The sequence below is a fragment of the Botrytis cinerea genome, chromosome 2 (assembly GCF_000143535.2).
Source record: "Botrytis cinerea B05.10 chromosome 2, complete sequence".
Lineage (NCBI taxonomy): Eukaryota > Fungi > Ascomycota > Leotiomycetes > Helotiales > Sclerotiniaceae > Botrytis > Botrytis cinerea.
Window position 1 is genome coordinate 1,051,682 of NC_037311.1, and position 17,866 is coordinate 1,069,547.

At 44.9% G+C, this 17,866-nt stretch overlaps 5 protein-coding genes across 8 annotated transcripts; 3 read left to right on the forward strand and 2 right to left on the reverse strand.

Annotated features, from left to right (window-relative positions):
* Positions 1-142: 142 nt before the first annotated feature.
* Bcrpt6 lies at positions 143-2,020 on the reverse strand. The gene is made up of 3 exons (XM_001547003.2): positions 1,559-2,020; positions 1,387-1,506; positions 143-1,332 (listed from the first exon to the last, which is right to left on the reverse strand). The coding sequence occupies exons 1-3, from the start codon at positions 1,671-1,673 to the stop codon at positions 398-400; spliced, it is 1,170 nt and encodes a 389-aa protein (XP_001547053.1). The 5' UTR covers positions 1,674-2,020; the 3' UTR covers positions 143-397.
* A 792-nt stretch (positions 2,021-2,812) lies between these two features.
* On the forward strand, positions 2,813-7,612 carry Bcvnx1. The gene is made up of 4 exons (XM_024691212.1): positions 2,813-3,607; positions 3,707-5,637; positions 5,693-6,604; positions 6,659-7,612. The coding sequence occupies exons 1-4, from the start codon at positions 3,400-3,402 to the stop codon at positions 7,079-7,081; spliced, it is 3,474 nt and encodes a 1,157-aa protein (XP_024546982.1). The 5' UTR covers positions 2,813-3,399; the 3' UTR covers positions 7,082-7,612.
* A 261-nt stretch (positions 7,613-7,873) lies between these two features.
* Positions 7,874-9,897, forward strand: BCIN_02g02940 (hypothetical protein). Its single transcript, XM_024691213.1, has 3 exons — positions 7,874-8,037; positions 8,396-8,634; positions 8,748-9,897. Exons 1-3 carry the CDS (start codon positions 8,019-8,021, stop codon positions 9,510-9,512), a joined length of 1,023 nt encoding a protein of 340 aa, XP_024546983.1. The 5' UTR covers positions 7,874-8,018; the 3' UTR covers positions 9,513-9,897.
* A 10-nt stretch (positions 9,898-9,907) lies between these two features.
* BCIN_02g02950 (hypothetical protein) lies at positions 9,908-12,252 on the reverse strand. The gene is made up of 3 exons (XM_001547006.2): positions 11,917-12,252; positions 11,182-11,790; positions 9,908-11,082 (listed from the first exon to the last, which is right to left on the reverse strand). Exons 1-3 carry the CDS (start codon positions 11,994-11,996, stop codon positions 10,002-10,004), a joined length of 1,770 nt encoding a protein of 589 aa, XP_001547056.1. The 5' UTR covers positions 11,997-12,252; the 3' UTR covers positions 9,908-10,001.
* A 2,720-nt stretch (positions 12,253-14,972) lies between these two features.
* On the forward strand, positions 14,973-17,799 carry BCIN_02g02960 (hypothetical protein). 4 transcript variants are annotated; one of them, XM_024691215.1, is made up of 8 exons: positions 14,973-15,163; positions 15,238-15,645; positions 15,699-15,797; positions 15,848-15,915; positions 15,965-16,317; positions 16,370-16,436; positions 16,489-16,755; positions 16,906-17,799. In XM_024691215.1, exons 2-8 carry the CDS (start codon positions 15,302-15,304, stop codon positions 17,307-17,309), a joined length of 1,602 nt encoding a protein of 533 aa, XP_024546985.1. In that variant the 5' UTR covers positions 14,973-15,163; positions 15,238-15,301; the 3' UTR covers positions 17,310-17,799. The 4 variants fall into 4 exon arrangements, with proteins under 4 accessions (XP_024546985.1, XP_024546986.1, XP_024546984.1 ...); XM_024691216.1 differs by having other exon boundaries at positions 14,973-15,645; XM_024691214.1 differs by having other exon boundaries at positions 16,489-17,799.
* The last annotated feature ends 67 nt before the right edge of the window (positions 17,800-17,866 follow it).

Here is a 17,866-nt window from a genome sequence, read left to right on the forward strand (position 1 = left end):
CTCAAGGGCAACAAAAAAGGCCAATCTGCCAGTCGATTTTCACTTGGGCCCACCTCTTTGCACCCTTCGTGCAGCATTTTCAAATCCTCTACATTTCTGGTGGCAAAAAATCTCACAGCAACAGGGTACGGTAGAACGCAGATCGGGGCTTGTCATTTGGAAAATGAGGTGAGGATCGCTCAAGAGGAAGCACAAAATTCAAGATTCGGCAACTTTCCCGGCTTCCTACTATTCGGATCGGACTACTAAAAAGGGAACTCCGAGATCGTGCAGCTTCAGATTGGCTCGGGAGGCTTGAGCGAGGGAAGCTAAAACACCAAATATGTTTGAATTGATATCTCTTTGCTGCTCATGCTGTTGTACTGTACAAATGCCATTCCGACCATTACCCAACCATCTACTTCCATAACTTGCCCAAACTGACTTCCTTGTCGTCATGCTTGTTCAATACCTTCGCTGTCGCCAAATCGAAATCCTCTTGAGTGACATGAACTCTGCGTTCTCTCAAGGCGTACATTCCAGCTTCCGTGCAAACACCCTTCAACTCAGCTCCTGAACATCCGTTCATCTTCTCTGCAATCTTCGTCAAGTTGATACCACGAGTCAGGTTCATGCTGCGGCTGTGAATTCGTAAAATATCGGCTCTAGCCTCAACAGTTGGAGGTGGAAATTCGATCTTTCTATCGATACGTCCTGGTCGTAAAAGTGCCGGATCCAAAATGTCTAGACGATTGGTAGCCATGATGACCTTAATTCCCTTGGTTGGCTCGAAACCATCCAATTGATTCAGTAGTTCCAACATAGTTCTTTGGACTTCAGAATCACCACCTGAAGATCCTTCCACACGCGAAGATCCAATAGAATCGATTTCGTCCATGAAGATGATGGAAGGAGCGTGCTCTCTTGCCATGACGAATAGCTCTCTGACCATTCTTGAACCCTCACCAATATATTTTTGAACCAGTTCAGAACCAGAAACTCGAATGAATCTACAGTCGGTGTGATGTGCGACAGCTCTTGCCAACAAAGTCTTTCCTGTTCCTGGGGGTCCGTAAAGAAGAACACCTTTAGGTTGTGCTATACCAAGAGATTCGAAAAGTTCGGGATGCTTAAGACCAAGCTCAATGACCTCCTTGATTTCCTTTACTTGTTGATCTAAACCACCAATCATATCGTACGTACTATCTGGAACCTTTTCGACCATCATGAGGGAAACGAGAGGATCGACGGATGATGGGAGCATCTTTTCGAGTTTGTAGGAATCCGATAGAAGGGTAACCCTCTTTCCAACGGTAAGTTTTGAGATGTCGACACTATCCGCGATATCGACGACTGCACCCCAAGTTAGTGTTGTCAAGATTTATACGCATGTGGGAAATCCCATACCATATTTGCCTTCTGGGTGCACCTTGACCAACACCTTCTTTGTGCCCATAACCTTTACCACCTCACCAACATAGGATCCCGGCTGTTGTAGTAAGCCGAGCTCCTCTCGTAGAAGTCGCACTACGATGGTTAGCTGCTACTCTTTCTTATGCGACAGCATCTGCAAAAGTACCTCTTGAGTTGTAGTCATTGCGTTGCGCTTCTAATCTTCGTAGAACCGCTTGACCTTGAATGATTTCGAGCTTCATGCTCTCAATCTTATTGTGAAAGAAGCTATCCAACGCCATGATGGATGAGTTCGGGGGTTGAGATGAAGTTCAAAAGCGGAAAAGAAATCTCAAATGGAATGGTGATGGAACTATGGGTGGCTTGAAGGTTTGTAATGTTGTTGTTTCTTCAAGGCTGATAATTTGTTGATGGGTCCTAAGGTATCACAAGTGTACGTCTCTCGTCTTGCTGGTACAGTACAGTACAGTACAGTACAGTGCACAGTGCACACACGAGGCTAGGACGCTAGGAATCTCGCTCGGGTCAGGTAAGGCTTACTACACTTTGTGACAGTCGGCACTTTATTTTTCTAGGTAGCAAGCATAGACGCGTCGGATCTCGCCCTAGGTAGCAAATTCACACGTTCATGTTCTCTGGGTAATCAGAGCGAAAGAACCGCCATCGAAGCTTGGGGGGATGATTATCACGGTCATCCATATCCTTCGTCGGAGCTAGGTATTGTTATATCACGTTATCGCCTTGTGTGTATTTGCTAGATGTGTCGATGATTTTTATAATATTTGTTAGATGGTATGATGAGCAGATGTTCAAGTACCAATTCTAGATATTATAGATGCTGTTATGTTATATTATATTATATTAATTTGTGTATTTGTTAGATGGTATGAGGAGCAGATGTTCAAGTATCAATTCTAGATATCATAGATGCTGTTATATTATATTGTATTAATTTGTGTATTTGTTAGATACTATTGATAAATAGAGAGGATAGATATCCAAGGATATACATTCTGCATATATTATATTATATCCATCGGTATATTTGCTAGATGCTATTGACCGGTATAGATATCCAAGCACAACGACCACATCTCACATCATCTCACACACACCATGGCATGACATGTATCGACGTTTGACCACAGAAGCAGGTGGGAGGAGAGGAGGGGAATGAATAATGTACAACTCAACACCCGCCAATGAGAGACACGCTTACTAGGTTATCGCCCAACTGCTATCATCATTGCACATGAAAACGTCTTGTCTTTCCTTGTCTTCAGGACCAGAGATACCTTGATTGTACAAACACGCCCATGAAGGAGTTCCGGGTTCCACATACAATTCAGCCAAAAATTTGGAAGTACGATGTAATGTAATGTCATGTAATGTAGTCGCATTCCATTCGATAAGAACCCCAGGAAACAAACTCTATTTTCCACATCCGCCTGATCTTTTTTTCTCGAAGGATGGATGTGATTCACATAATAAATTGTTGCGACTCTATCTATCTAAGCACAAGTTGGCAACCCAAGCGCCGCAACCTGGAGAAAATAATATAACAATTATCTTCCATGGGAATTTCTCATCTTCCCATCTTCCCATCGTCCCATCGTCTCACCTGCTCATCCTCCCAACCTCGCTCCCTTTCCCTTGTCGCTCTCCTCTCTCTCTCTCTCTCGCTCTCTCTCTCACTCTCAATTAGTTGAAGATACCTCCTCCTCACTCCAATCACATACATCTGTAAACATAATAACATATTTCGATAATTCACCCAAGACTTTTTCTCGTATTGAATGCATCATCGTCATCTGCTTACTCCTCTTGTATTCTTCGCATGCTCAAGCTTCCACAAACGCGGGAACTAACAATTATACTAACCAGAGGACTCAACCTAATCCAAGCCTTAAGCTTGTTTCCATAGCCCGATGTGCGACTGATCGCATCATACTCTTTGACTGGTTGGCAGATAAAACTTAAGTCGGTGTACACGCCTCGAGTTACAAAATGTCTCGAACTCCCGGCGAGCCTTCAGGATCTGGGAAAGATGCCCAAGATTCAACTCCAATTCCTTCCGGCATGTCAACTCCAACGAGTCCCACAGATACGCGGCATCCATTATCAAGATCTATCTCGCAACAAAATGATGGTCTGGCGGAAAGCTTTCAGTCCACGGACACAATACGACGGAGACCAGATAACGCTGGAGGATATGGTACGCCACTCCAAAATTGACCCGCACATCCAATTCCTACCTTGAGTTATTGTTGGTTACAGGTTTGCCAGATTATAGATTTACTAACGCTAGGTATAGGAACCATTCAATCGACTCCTCAAACTCCGCAACTTGGCGACGGCCATAGAAATAGCGAATCGTCCATGACGGGCGAGCGACCTCAGCCTGTCAGTTTAGAATCTTCGCGGTCATTTCAACCAGCCAGGTCTCCTATGCTAGGACCTACCGATCGCGGTCGAGCAGGCCAACGACCAAAGAAACCTCCCTTGCCTCGTAGAGCTTCATCAAATGTACAAGCCCCTCATAGAGGGCAAGAATTCTCGGTAGATGATGATGTGGCTGAGATGGAAGAAGAGATGAACAAGCAACAGGCCGGGCTTGGAATTGGAGGTATTGCATCCGGGTTTGGACCTTCGCGACATGTTCCTGGAACCGTGAGGAGACGGCCTGCTCCAACTCAACCAACTTTACCAAGACTAGATTCTTCCCACGAAGAAGAAGCGGAAGCGGAAGCGGAAGCTGAAGCGGCGGCCTCCACCAGTGGTGAAAGGACAAAAGATGACCAAATGACTACGTCGGGTGAAGATACTTTGCAGGGAGAAGATGGTATCGCTGAGGTGGAGGAGGAAGAAGAAGATTCCCTAAGTGATGCGGAAAGTTTTACACTCAAAGATCGTCAACAGGCAATAAACCAAACCCATCCTTTCGGTATAAGAATCTGGAAGCCTGCGCTGTATAAAAAGAGCCGTTCAGTTCAGAAGACAGCAGAAGGCGACATTCATTCATCTCCTGGTGGTCGCGTCAACAAGTGGCTGATCTTCTTTAACATTATCTGGACACTTGCTTTTGGCTGGTGGTTGGCACTTGCAGCATTGACTGGAGCATTCGTATGCTTCGTTTTCGGAGCAGCGCCAAGTGCTATTGCATATGGTCGCGTACTCTTGGATCTGGCTGGCTATCTTTTCTATCCTTTTGGAAAATTCGTTCGACTCGAACAAGACGAAGCTTATGCTCACGAAGATGAAGGAGAGGGCCGTACCATCACGGAATATGAACAATGGCAAAGTGGAGATATCGAGGATGGGAGATTATTCTTTGGGCCTCATCATCCACGATCAATCGTGGGCCGATCAAGGAGAAGCATTGACTCATTTGGTGGTAGCGAGACAGACAGTTTGCTCGGTCGTTCAAGACGTGGTACTCAGCGAGAAGATTCAGCACGCCCCAATAAAAGAAGACTTTTTGGAAGGGGTCAGTGGAATACTGGACGAGTTATCTTCTTTTTATTCTTTTATGGACTAATCACGCCGCTACTTTTTATCGCCTCTGGTATATGTTGGTTCCTTGTCTTTTGGATCCCCATGGGTAAGGTTACGATGCTACTATTTGACCATCTACGTCGACATCCCCTAGCTTTGTCTTTCCAATCAGATTCAGCCTATTCTCGTGGATCTATTCCAAATTCTTCGATCCTCGTTTGCACATACCGTGCAGTGGGCAGCAAGTACTGGAAATATACAGTTGATGGGACGAATATCTTCTTGATCAATCTGATGGCTGTCGTCTTATTCGTCATCTTTGACTATTGGGTTCTTCTAGAGATGCTTGATATGAAAATCACAATCACTCATCCGGCATTTTTGTTCACTATGGCCTTACTCTCCATTATACCTCTTGCCTACTTCATAGGACAAGCTGTAGCTTCTATTTCTGCTCAATCCTCCATGGGTCTTGGCGCTGCGATCAATGCTTTCTTCTCTACGCTGGTAGAGGTCTTTTTGTATTGCATCGCCTTGAATCAAGGTAAAGGGCAGCTTGTTGAAGGGAGTATCATCGGAAGTATTTTCGCTGGTATTTTGTTCTTACCTGGCTTATCCATGTGTTTTGGTGCCATCAAGAGGAAAACTCAACGTTTCAACGTTAAGTCTGCTGGTGTGACTTCGACAATGCTGCTCTTTGCTGTCCTTGCCGCATTTGGTCCTACTCTGTTCTATCAAATATATGGAACCGTAAGTTAATAAATATCTTCATAGCCGTGGGCCCCTCGCTAACTACTCTGCTCAGCACGAACTCAACTGCCTCTCATGCACGGACACGTATGAGTCAACAAGTCGTGATTGTCGTCGTTGTTATTTTTCACAATCGCCAGCGTTGAACGACAGATTTTACCTCGAAGCTGTCCGCCCATACTGCTGGTTTGCTGCAGTACTCTTGTTTCTTTCATATGTCATTGGGCTATGGTTTACCCTTCGAACTCATGCGGCAGTCATATGGAATAATGAATCAGAAGATAAGCAAAAGCCAGAAGTCAATAACACTAATCCCCAACAACCTTCAGGCGGCGCTCCACAAACACGCGCGCAACGACCTGCTCAGGCTGCTGCCGATTCTCGTGGAAATGAAATTCGAGACTCTCAACTATATAAACGCATTCTTGGTCAGTCTTTGAAGCAAGCCGGCATCAACCCTAAGGACGGTGCTCCCGAAGACGTTAACCACAATGGTTCAGTACAGACGCCCCACTTAGTTCCACCCAAGAGTGCTGCAGGAGATAGTGCGAAATCCGATTTTCATATACCTGGATTCTCCGAGGCTCAAAATACGACATTTGTTCGCGAAGTCGCCGAAATGGCTGCAACCGCTGCCACAATTGCAGCTCGAGATGCAGCCAGACCACCTCATCGAAGGGCATCTACACATGCTCACAAACTTCCTCCTTTGAGAACAGCTGCTGTGCATACAGAGCCTGAAGAGGCTGTTCACGCAGAGGCTCATGCCACAAGTGGTGGCCATGATGCGCCAAATTGGAGCCGAATGAAGAGTTCAGTGATCTTGTGTGGTGCTACTGTTCTTTATGCTCTCATTGCAGAAATTTTAGTCAATACAGTCGATGTAGTTCTTTCAAATGTAGCGATTGACGAAAAGTTCCTTGGTATCACATTATTCGCACTCGTTCCGAATACAACCGAGTTTCTTGTAAGTACCTCTACTCTCAATCTTGTATGAAAAAAGTTAACATTCATTTTCTAGAACGCCATTTCATTTGCAATGAATGGCAACATCGCATTGTCTATGGAGATCGGATCTGCTTATGCACTCCAAGTGTGTCTACTACAAATTCCGGCTCTGGTTTTGTTTAGTGCCATCAATGGCCAATGGTTAGAAGGTTCCGAGCTCGTCGATAAATCTTTCAGCCTCATATTTCCACAATGGGACATGGTGACGGTCATCCTTTGTGTATTCTTGCTCAGTTACATGTATGGCGAAGGAAAGAGCAACTACTTCAAAGGTTCTATTCTTCTTCTTAGCTATCTAGTTGTCATCGTCGGCTTTTGGTTCTCGGGAATGACAGATCTCGAAGCTATGGGTGCAAGTCGTTTCGATATCATGGAATCAGGTGGCAGTTTCAAAACTATCGGGAGAGGCAAGTCAGGACATGCCTTTCAGCAATAACTATTCTCTGTAAAGATTTACAGGGGTTTACCGGAGAAAATAATGATAGGATTGGGTGGGGTGTTGGAGATGGATAATATGGTTTTTTGCTTTTTTTTTTGTTTTGTCATTTCTTTTCTTGAAGTTGCTTCTCTTCAGACATCTTTGAGCGCCGGCGTTAAGGATATGGCCATGGTAGCAGCGCGCGAAATTTCAAGAGCTATTTCGTGAGCGTTGATATCATATTACATTTTCCTTGCACAAACTCGCCTATTTTTTCATATGGAGAATCTGCTCTGGAGAGCTCATTCGTGGCAACGTAGATAGTATATTAAGTCCCATCTGTACAAATAGTGAGTAAAGATGAGATTGGGTCATATGAGATGTGATGAGATGGGATGGGATGGGATAAGGGGACTAGAAAGTACCTAGGTAGATAAATCAGGTATATGAATGATTTAATGTGTATCTCCGCTTACTACCATTGTGGACGAGATGTTCTGTTTCACACATGTTTATTAATAATATTATTGATAATGAAGCGAGAAAGCATTGTCGATATAAACACACACACACACACACACATATGTGTGTATATATATATTCCTTTCGGACATAGGGACCAATTCATTAACATGACATGACATGCTACCCCATCGTTCGCACGACATCACAAACTCCGATTAAGACCGAAGCTAAATTCCGTCGGATGTGGAAAGTGGTGAAGGGAAAGGAAAGGAAAGGAAGGGATGGATAGAACGTGGGGTGGATACTCGATACTCGATATATAAACGTCATCGGATCCCCGCAGTTGTTTATCTAAGTTGAAAGTTTGTTTCGCCATTTGATTCTTTGTCTTGCCGAATTGAAAGAATTGAAGAGTTGAATTGCTCGAGATAATTAACACGGATAATAAGGATAAAGATAGAGATCGAAGTTTAAATTTCGCGTGGCAGTTATGCGGGTTTTACTTACTGGTGTGTATATCCATCTGTCTATCTTTTTTTTTTTTGATATGGGGGATTTGGTCATGTTATTTTCTTTCGGGTGTGATGGGGTTGAATGGGGTTGGATGGGTTTGAATGGTGGCTCGGCGTTGTTGGGGATTCAGGATTCGGGGTTTGGTGGAGGGTTGGAGGGTTGGAGGGTTGGAGGGTTGGAGGGAATTGGTTTGGATGAGAGATGAATATTTGAAGTTTCAGATTTACTCTCTTCCTCCGATTTCTCAGCTATTCTCCGTTATCTATCTTCCATCATCTCTTTATCTCTCTCCCTCCCACCCCCTCAGCAGAAACCACATCAAACCAAACAACTAACATCTCCCTCTTCGTCCAGGTGGATCCGGTTTCATCGCCGCTCACATCCTCGATATTCTTCTTTCACGTGGTCACACAGTCATCACAACCGTCCGTTCCCAGCAAAAAATCGATGCCATCAAAGCTGCTCATCCAGATGTTCCTGCTTCCAAGTTAGATTTCTTCATCGTGGAAGATATTGCAAAGGAAAATGCTTTTGATGAATGCTTGAAGAAGTTTGGGGAGGGGTTGGAGGCCGTGTTGCATACGGCTAGTCCGGTATGTTTGTATTTTCACTTTTGACGGATGGGAATGATGGTTGATGGTGGAGAGATGATTACATACATGTTATATGATCTTGTTGAAGAAATACATACTAACACAACCCAAAGTTCCACTTCAATGTAACCGACACCAAGAAAGACCTTCTAGACCCCGCCATAATCGGTACAACCGCCATCCTTCACGCCATCAAAAAGTTCGCCCCCTCTGTAACCCGCGTCGTGGTGACCTCTTCCTTCGCCTCTATTATCGATGCCTCGAAGGGAAACTGGCCCGACCACACATATACCGAAGAAGACTGGAACCCCATCACGCTCTCCGAAGCCGTCGAAAACCCATCCAACGGTTACCGCGCCTCCAAAACCTTTGCCGAAAAAGCCGCGTGGGAGTTCGTCGAAAAGGAGAACCCCAATTTCACCCTTAGCACGATGAACCCTCCCTTGGTACTCGGTCCTATTGTGCATTATTTAAATTCCTTAGATGCGTTAAACACATCTAACCAACGCGTGCGCGATGTCCTGCAAGGGAAATGGAAAGAGGAAATCCCGGGCACGGGAACATTTATCTGGATCGACGTGAGGGATTTGGCATTGGCGCATGTGAAAGCGATTGAGATTGCGGAGGCGGCGGGGAAGCGATTTTTCATCACGGAGGGGTATTTTAGCAATAAAGAGATTTGTGAGATTATTCGGAAGAATTTCCCGGAGGATGGGGGAGAGTTGCCCGGGAAAGAGGTGAAGGGTGGTGGGTATCCGGAGGGAGGAATTTATAAGTTTGATAATGCGAGGACGAGAAGTGTGTTGGGATTGGAGTTTAGGGGCTTGGAGGAGAGTATTGTGGATTTGGTGAAGAGTTTGAAGGAGGTGGGTGTTTAAGTTGTTAGGAGGGGTGGAGGGGAGTTGGAAATGAGAGATGAAAGGTTGAAATGGGAAGTAGAGAAGTAGTAAAGAAAGATGAAGACGAAGATGAACAGTGCAAGACAGGTGTACACATATTATTTCATTATTTGTCTTAATGAAATATGAACAATCCCTCCGATTGATTCCCCCAAAAAACTCTCTTTTTCCACATCCTATTGTAGTTCATTCAAAATGTTGATATCCCAATCCCAATCCCAATCCCAATCCCAATATACACATAAAAGTAACTCCCAAGTCTTCAAATCGAACCACATTTATATCCCAACCAAATTCAGACCTAGCCCTTTCTCCTCTCTCCTCTTTCCTTGAAGATTGAGATTTAAATTGGGATTAGTAATGAAAAAAAAAAATGAAAAAAAAGAAGAAAAAAAAAAAAAGAAGGTATTGAGAACGAAGACGAGGTGTCAATTGCCAAAGAGATATTCTCATTGCAACTCTCATCATTTATTCTAAAGAATCCGTGCAATAATGATTCGAGTTCATTCGATTCCCACTTCCTTGGGTGGATTCTCCTCTGCCCAGAGAGACGGGCATGGGTAACGATTTCTTCTGGTTGAAACTCCATACGATGTATCCTTTGGAGTGACTGAAGATGATAAATTCATCATCGCCCCACATAAATCCCTTTTCAAATTCATTTGAGGTTGTAGTCGCTTGTATGTCGATGGGCAAACAAAAGGCTGCCAAGGCGCTCAAACCGCTTTCTGGAGTAAAGCTGTGTTTTCCCACACATTGGAGATGTTTCTTCGTTGCATCGCAGATGCTGGCGGATACGAGAACATAAGGTCTATCGTGTTTCTCGGGCCTCCTACGTTCGGCGTCGGTGCCCGGATTTCTAATATCGTATGGAATGTAACCCTGGCCACGCCAAAACAGCGGGCTTATACGTTGAGGGTAGATATCCATAAACTGCTCCAGGTGATTTGAAATCGTTCCAAACTCTTGCCTTATGATGTTGAAGGTCGCGAAGATGTAAGCACCGGCCTTTGTAGCTGATGGCATAGCATGGTTACAAGGTGGTCGTTGCAAATCAAGGGAAGCTATTCTTTCTGGCGAGGCAATCATTCGTGGTAGAATTGCAACAAGGCCATCGTCGCTAATAGTTTCGAACGCGAGCCTATTTCTCGTGAAGCAGGATACAAGCACTTCATGCCACTGCCCATATGGTACTCCTGCGATGTATTCCTGAACAATGATTACATCGTGTCCGGCTTCGCGTGAAGTCCCACCAAAAGGCCAACAAAAGGCATGATAGAATAAGAAATGATGATTCTCTTTAGTGGGATGGAAGAAGATTTTGCAGAACTTAACCTTATGATCGGGAAACGAATCGCTGAATTCCGGATGGGCAAGCTTTTTGATATGACCATCATTCCAGACGTAAACAGAGCGGTCCGCAGAAGGTTTCGTGGCAGAGAAAGCAATTTCTTTGTTATGGGTGGCCAATATCGAATAACGACAGTCTAGATGAATAACTCTCGGGTCATCTTCTTCATCAAGCTGCCATACATTGAGTCGTGGTTTTCTGTTCACAAAAACTTTCAGCATGTTTCAATATTTTCCCGTACACATAAAATCTATGAAAGTTTGACTATACGGCTCTTAAAAGTGGTCATTGACTTACGGTTTGTCAAAATAGGCTACGAGCATTTGATTTGAGAGGAACCAGTTATCAAATTTATATCGAGACTCATGCACATAGCGTCTTGAAACATGTGTCCTGAGATTGTTGACTTGAATGGTGGTAGGATCCTTTCTCATTGCTATTCTTCCGCTTTTATATTGAAACCTTTTTCTATAACAAGTTTCGTGGCACCATTCTGAATAGAACCTGTCCTCGTCTGGGTCTGACAAATAATCGTAGTGCATTACTTGATCATACATGCCACGGTCTCTCTTAAGTCGTCCCGTACACAGTTCAATGAAGATATCAAGCTTCAGCTGTCTGTCATTGTCTCCTGATGACCTAAACATGACTTCCCAATCTTTACGGAAGTGTACCTTGAGTAGTGACGCGCAAAGTTTTTCGTTGGATAATTTTTCTCTCCAGTCCTTCGAAACGCAACGCATAGACATAAAATCCTCGAGATCGAGATGCTCCATGGCATTAGCAAGAAGCTCGTCTGGCAGTCGGACGATGCCATCATGATGAAGATTAATTCCATCAAAATGCGCTTTGAATAATCGCAATTCTCCGAATGTCAAGGTTGAGCTCTTGAGGAAATGTTGTATGCTATGGCAATATGAGCATATGCATCTTTTTATGGACACCTCCAAATGATATAAAGTTCCTAGTCCACATCACTTGACTGGACTCCCCGCTTTTCTTGATGATATAGTGACAAACTGCTTGACTTACGCTGATGCGCGCAACTGGACATCTGGCCTGCCATCTTCGAGTTTCATGTCGTCGAGGACCTGGCTCAAACAATTTACCATGATAGAGTGTTCAACCGAGGAGATTGAAGATGGTCTGATGAAGAAAGGTTTGTATTCAACCCAGAGTTAATGTTATATAAATTGATAGGTGTATCAGACTCCTTGGGGTTTTGAAGTATATTGAATGTCTAAGAAGATTCAAGGATCAAGTAGCTTGGAAGTTCCAAATGCTTTCCACAGCATATAAATAAGGTAGTTGACACATAAGCACTAGAAACACTTGTAATGCAAGAGTTTAAATTGAGAAAAAAATTGCTGCATGAGTACTAATGAGGCACTTGATAGATGTTAATGACGATGAGGTGGTTTGGAGCACGTGCTAGATTGTACTAGTGGTCTTGGCACCTACAGCAGCCACAGAGCCACAATATCACACCAGCCACAGTTGATTCCTTTCGCTGGAAGCGGATGATGGAAGTACTAGGTATGTACATCTCAACATCTTATTATTTTTAGGTGAACGCATACCAAGCTACAGCGAGAGGGTGGATGTCGAGTTGAGATCTTTTATGAGATTAATTTTTTCCAATTGAGCTTCCCGAACATCAAGCCGCGGGTCAAGAGCTCTGGAAGTTAGTGTTTTCACCGTGTTGATTGGTACTTCAATCTACAACACGTTCATCATGATGTTTCGACCAATGTTTGACGCATAACCCCTTTTCAAACTTCAGGGCGGTCGTTCAAATCAATTCCAGTATCACCGTCATCCCAGGGGCTGTTGGACGAGCACTGTAAATGTCAAGTACATGTAATATCAGGAATCAGCTGAATCAGGCCAAACCACCAACGAGAATGGCAGAAACATTGCTTCCTGTTCCGAATGAATTGATGACGGGAGAGCCACTCTCCACATATTACCGCGCCAGAAAGATGTTACACGATTGATCGAGATGTGAAGACGGCTCCTGATACTTCCGACAAACATACTCTATCGCTGATAGCTCTGATAGTGGGCGAGTGAGAAATACAAGGCTTACATATTAGTTCACATGGCACAGTGTATTAGATAGGCCCTTTCATAGGTATCGATCTCATCCGGAGCCTTTATCTGGACCTGCAGAAATCTTAGCACAGCATGTAGACTACTTCGTACCTAGTTGTGTCGTTTCACACATGTGACCGAGTTGATACTTCGAATGAAGTTCATTTTGTTCTAATTGCGGCGCGTCGAACATGATATGAGACCTGTTGGTCTGAACTTCATTAAGCTTCGAGGTCTGGGCAATACAGATGACCGCAGATGACCTGCCAGCCGTTCTTTAGAGTTATTGGAATATCATTGCGAGTTAGATATACTTTGGTAAAACATGTGTTAGTCTACCAGGACTCCAGGAATCGTTATGATGGCCGTGCTTGTGATGCCCAAGCTGTTTCATGACCAATGCGCTATTCGGGATTGGAGCGTAGGACGAACAGATCTTGAAAGTTAATTTGTCCAGATTGCAAGTCGAGATGTGTGGTGTGTTGTAGGAACACACGCACTCAACACGGCAGCTCCAGCTAGCAGATTCGTAACATCTTACCGCAAAGGTCGAGGCATCCTGGGTAGATTCCCGAGTCGATTATGCTTTGGGGGCCAGGAAGTTGAAGGATTGGAATTTGCATCCCCCTATTTGTCTTCGAATCATGACTACGACTACGGACTGGAAATCCTCTCCACCGCGCCATCTCATGCTACCCACGCACTCCTGAGTCCTTACGGAAGGAGAGCGTGGTGCTAGTATGGCTAAGATCAGTTCTCCGTCAGCCGTCTCCATCCGATCCACCTTTTCCACAGTTTCCACCTTTTCCACCTTTTCCACCTTTTCTATACGTGCGCACCAAGAGCTCCATGTCGAGAAAGCGATGCAAGTCTAGGAACAACAGCCCCCTTATTCATCCGTGCTCTGAACGTTTAGCTCCCATCTCCCGTAGCCGCCGCACCCTCTTCCTTCTTTGCTGCTTCCATGTCCCGTACGATGTAGCATTCGAAAGGGGTTGTGTGCTTCTAGAATGGCAGGACACTCGTGTGCATGCTCATGAGATGGCATGGCCGATGGTCCCAAGAGCAGAGAATGATAGTCGCAACCCAGAACCCGTAACCCGTCACCCGTCACCGTCACCACCGCGCCCCGTGAAATGATTGATCGTGCATGGGACGCACCCTACAGCCAATACGCACCATATTATATTTGGTGTCGCCTCCGTGTATCGTATATCGTACCTCTGCCTTTTTTCTTTCTTTTTCTCGCAACTGACGCTTTTGGCCGAGGTTGCTCGTCGCTCCCCCCTTTTTTTCTTCTCTTTCCCAATGTTCAATGTTCAGGGTGTGGATAACCCTTGAGGTTCGCGAGATTCCTATTCATCACACATATTGCATTTATTGCATCCGTCAACAAATGGATCCAGCGTTGCTTTGCATTTACCGCATGTGCGCATTTATTACTGCAAAACGACTAGTTCTCCTCCGGCCCATCAAATGTAATACCTAGAACGACCCAAGACGATATCGGGGAACTAAAGTATTTTTTTTTTAAATTCCCAGCGGGGCTCTTCATTCATATCCGGTATAGCTTATCCTGGTTAAACATCATTCAATGTTCTTTACCATCCACATCCACATCTGCTCTACCAGATCTGCAAATGACATTTGACATTCACATTTATCACATTTATCACATTTATTCCATTTCCTACGCTTCGTACGATTATTCACGTCCAAATCCCTTTCCAGACGCTCATCCGAGTTTCGGCTGTAGCATTTTATATACATCCATTGTTGACATCTTCTTCGCCTGCCGTCCTCGCACTTGGACTCTCAATCAGCCAAGCAGTCTCTTCACATTGAGGTTCGGATCTCATTATCTGTAATCGGCACTTGCTCAACGGTCCTCCCTACGACTTCACACCACAACTCACCAGATGAGATAGTCCACCCGCACACTGCTCAACTTCTATTTGATAGCATCCAGATTAATTGTCGTCGTACTCAAGATTGTTTCGATAAGACTCGCATATCACCGGAGATCACATCTCCTGCCATCTGTTACCACTTGAGCGTGCAGCGAGGCTGAGGTGTCTCGGGAAGTTGCAGGATAGCAAGTAGCATCGGACAAAGAAGCCATTTCTAACATCATCATCTGAATTTCTGCCAATTCAGAGCTCCGTCAACTCTCGCATGCGATGAGGTGTGTTTCCCCCCTATCGCATTTCACCTGCGCCGCCTTACTGTTCTGGTTTTAATCAAGCACGACGTGTCTAGAAGCCCGATTCCTATTAATTACACACGAGATTGAGATACATTGCAGTACTCAGATATCGCGAAGATGGATGTTATGGATGATCGAGGGCAGCAACACTCCTACATCAATGGCCCCAGTCTAGGCCAAATTCCCGCTCGAACAGTCCCAATCATTCAACAACCCACTCTACAACCCCCCGCTTCATCTGGCGACGCAATGGATGTTACGCCTCCCGGTAGCGCGATAATGGGACCCCCCTCAAGGACAAGTCCCGATAACGAAGCAAACGGCTTGCAAGAACACATGATTGTGGATGATCAACCCAGCTCAGGCAGCTTGGCGACTCCTAGTGCAGCTGCCGCGGCTGCAGCTGGGGGAGGTATTCAGCCAAAAGTAGTGCAAACTGCGTTTATTCACAAACTATACAGGTTGGAGCTCAAGAGAACCTATCACTAGTTTTCAAATACTGATTGTGTGCCAGTATGTTGGAAGATGTTAATATTCGACATCTCATCTCCTGGTCTGCTACCCAGGATAGCTTCGTAATGTCGCCATCCAGCGACTTTTCAAAAGTCCTTTCGTAAGTAGACGGACGCACTTCGGGCTGTATCCTTTGCTCATGAGTTGTAGGCAATACTTTAAACATACCAACATCTCCTCATTCGTACGCCAGCTCAATATGTACGGATTTCACAAAGGTTGGCTATCCAATTTGCTCATCGGTTATTCTCGCTAATAGAAATGCAGTCAGCGATGTCTTCCACCAAAATGCGCCGGAAACGCCGCTATGGGAATTTAAACATGGACAAAACAGTTTCAAGCGCGGAGATGTCGTTGGTTTGAGGGAGATTAGACGACGGGCTTCGCGACAATCTCTCGTTCATCGAGACTCATACTCTGCCCCTAAACCACCGCTTTCGCAGCCTGGAACTCCAGGGGAGCCAATTCAACCAATCCAGGAATCAACAGAGTCTAGATTGATACAATTGGAACATGGTCTTTTTGATATGCATGCTAAACAGGCGAGAGAAGCCGAGAATCAACAATTTTTCCACGTTAGGCACCAGGGTATAATGGACATCCTGACTCGTGTCCTACAGGTAACTATTATCGGCGTTGAAACAAGAAGGAGCGATGACTAATTTTGAATAGATGAATTATGAGATGTCTAGGATGATTGCCTCTTTATCTGGTGCAGATTCAGGTTTACATCGCGATGGTATGTATTCTGTAACTTCCAAGCCACTGTCTTGATTGTTGACACACTACAGTTGCTACTATGCAAGACGAAATCCAGCGACAACTGGGAACCATCAGAGGCATGGAAGAAGTGAACGAACCCCCCACCTCAAGTAGCCGACCATATTTCTCGAATTTGACATTGGACAATCCCCCATCGCCTCGCCAGGTACCCCAAGATGACCCTCGTCGCTCGTCATTCCTTGGAGTTCCACCTCGCCAAAATTTCCATCGACCTCCTATTCCATCACATTTGTCTCTCTCTGCCCGTAGAGGGTATGGCTCGATTGGAGGTACAGGTACGGGACAACCCTCACCAAGTTCACTGAGAGCCCAAGCGCCACCACCCGCACCCGCACCCGCACCCCCACCCCACCCACTCGCTAATGCATCATCACCACCAACTAATTTGTCACGCCGCCACACTTCTGCTGATATTCGTAACGTAGTCGGATGGCAACCCACCTCATCCCCTTTCGCGTCAGGCCAATCGTCGTCACAATATCCATCGTCTCCCAAGAGAACAGCAACACACATGGCCAACGAGGATCAACGAATTCGCGATAGTTTTAGCATGTACTCACTCGCCGGAGCAACACATGGCCACAGCATGTCTCGTCCAACAACTCCTCCATACACAAACGGAAACCCAGCAGAACATCTAAATAGCTGGTCCTGGGGCGGATCTAAGGATAGAGAAAGACCAGGTCTTTTCAGAGATAACTCGGGACCCCCTACTCGGCGAGGAAGTATGGCACATATTCTAAACCCGGCCGAAACTGCAGAACGCGCAGAAGAACACGAGGAAGAAATGTTAAGGGAAGAAGATCGCAAAAGAAAACGTCTTCAATAATTTCGAATACTAACACTTATTTTGCAAAACTGAACGATATGGGAGAAGCGAGGTGATGCCCCTCGGTTTAAATTCTTCGACTTTATCATGTATGTTGAAAATGTTGGGTGGATGTTGAGTTCTTGACCTTTAAATTTTTTGTGCAGAAACAGAAATGACATTGGGAAACAGTGTATAGGAACACGAATAGGAGGAATTTGGAGACTTGGATCAACTCAAGCTTTTGTTTGATGGCTACAGCAAGCGTCTGTGGAAGATGATAGTTTGCATAAAGGATGGAAGTCCGGTGTACGTAGGACAAGACAGAGAGAAGAGATAGATAGTGACGTAGAAAGTAATATGGAAAGTTGAAGATATCACGATGGTTGGGACCGGTTATGGTTATCATACATTGGACATGGATACTGGGTACAGCGTTTCATGCAAACGCATGGAAATAAAAGTGTGTAATAGCGATGATTGGAAATTTCTCACGATCTTATAGTTGTCATATTCGTAAGAAAGTGTTTTATTGGATGCCTATGTTTGACTTGTGTGAGTCGGATTTACTGTGCTCT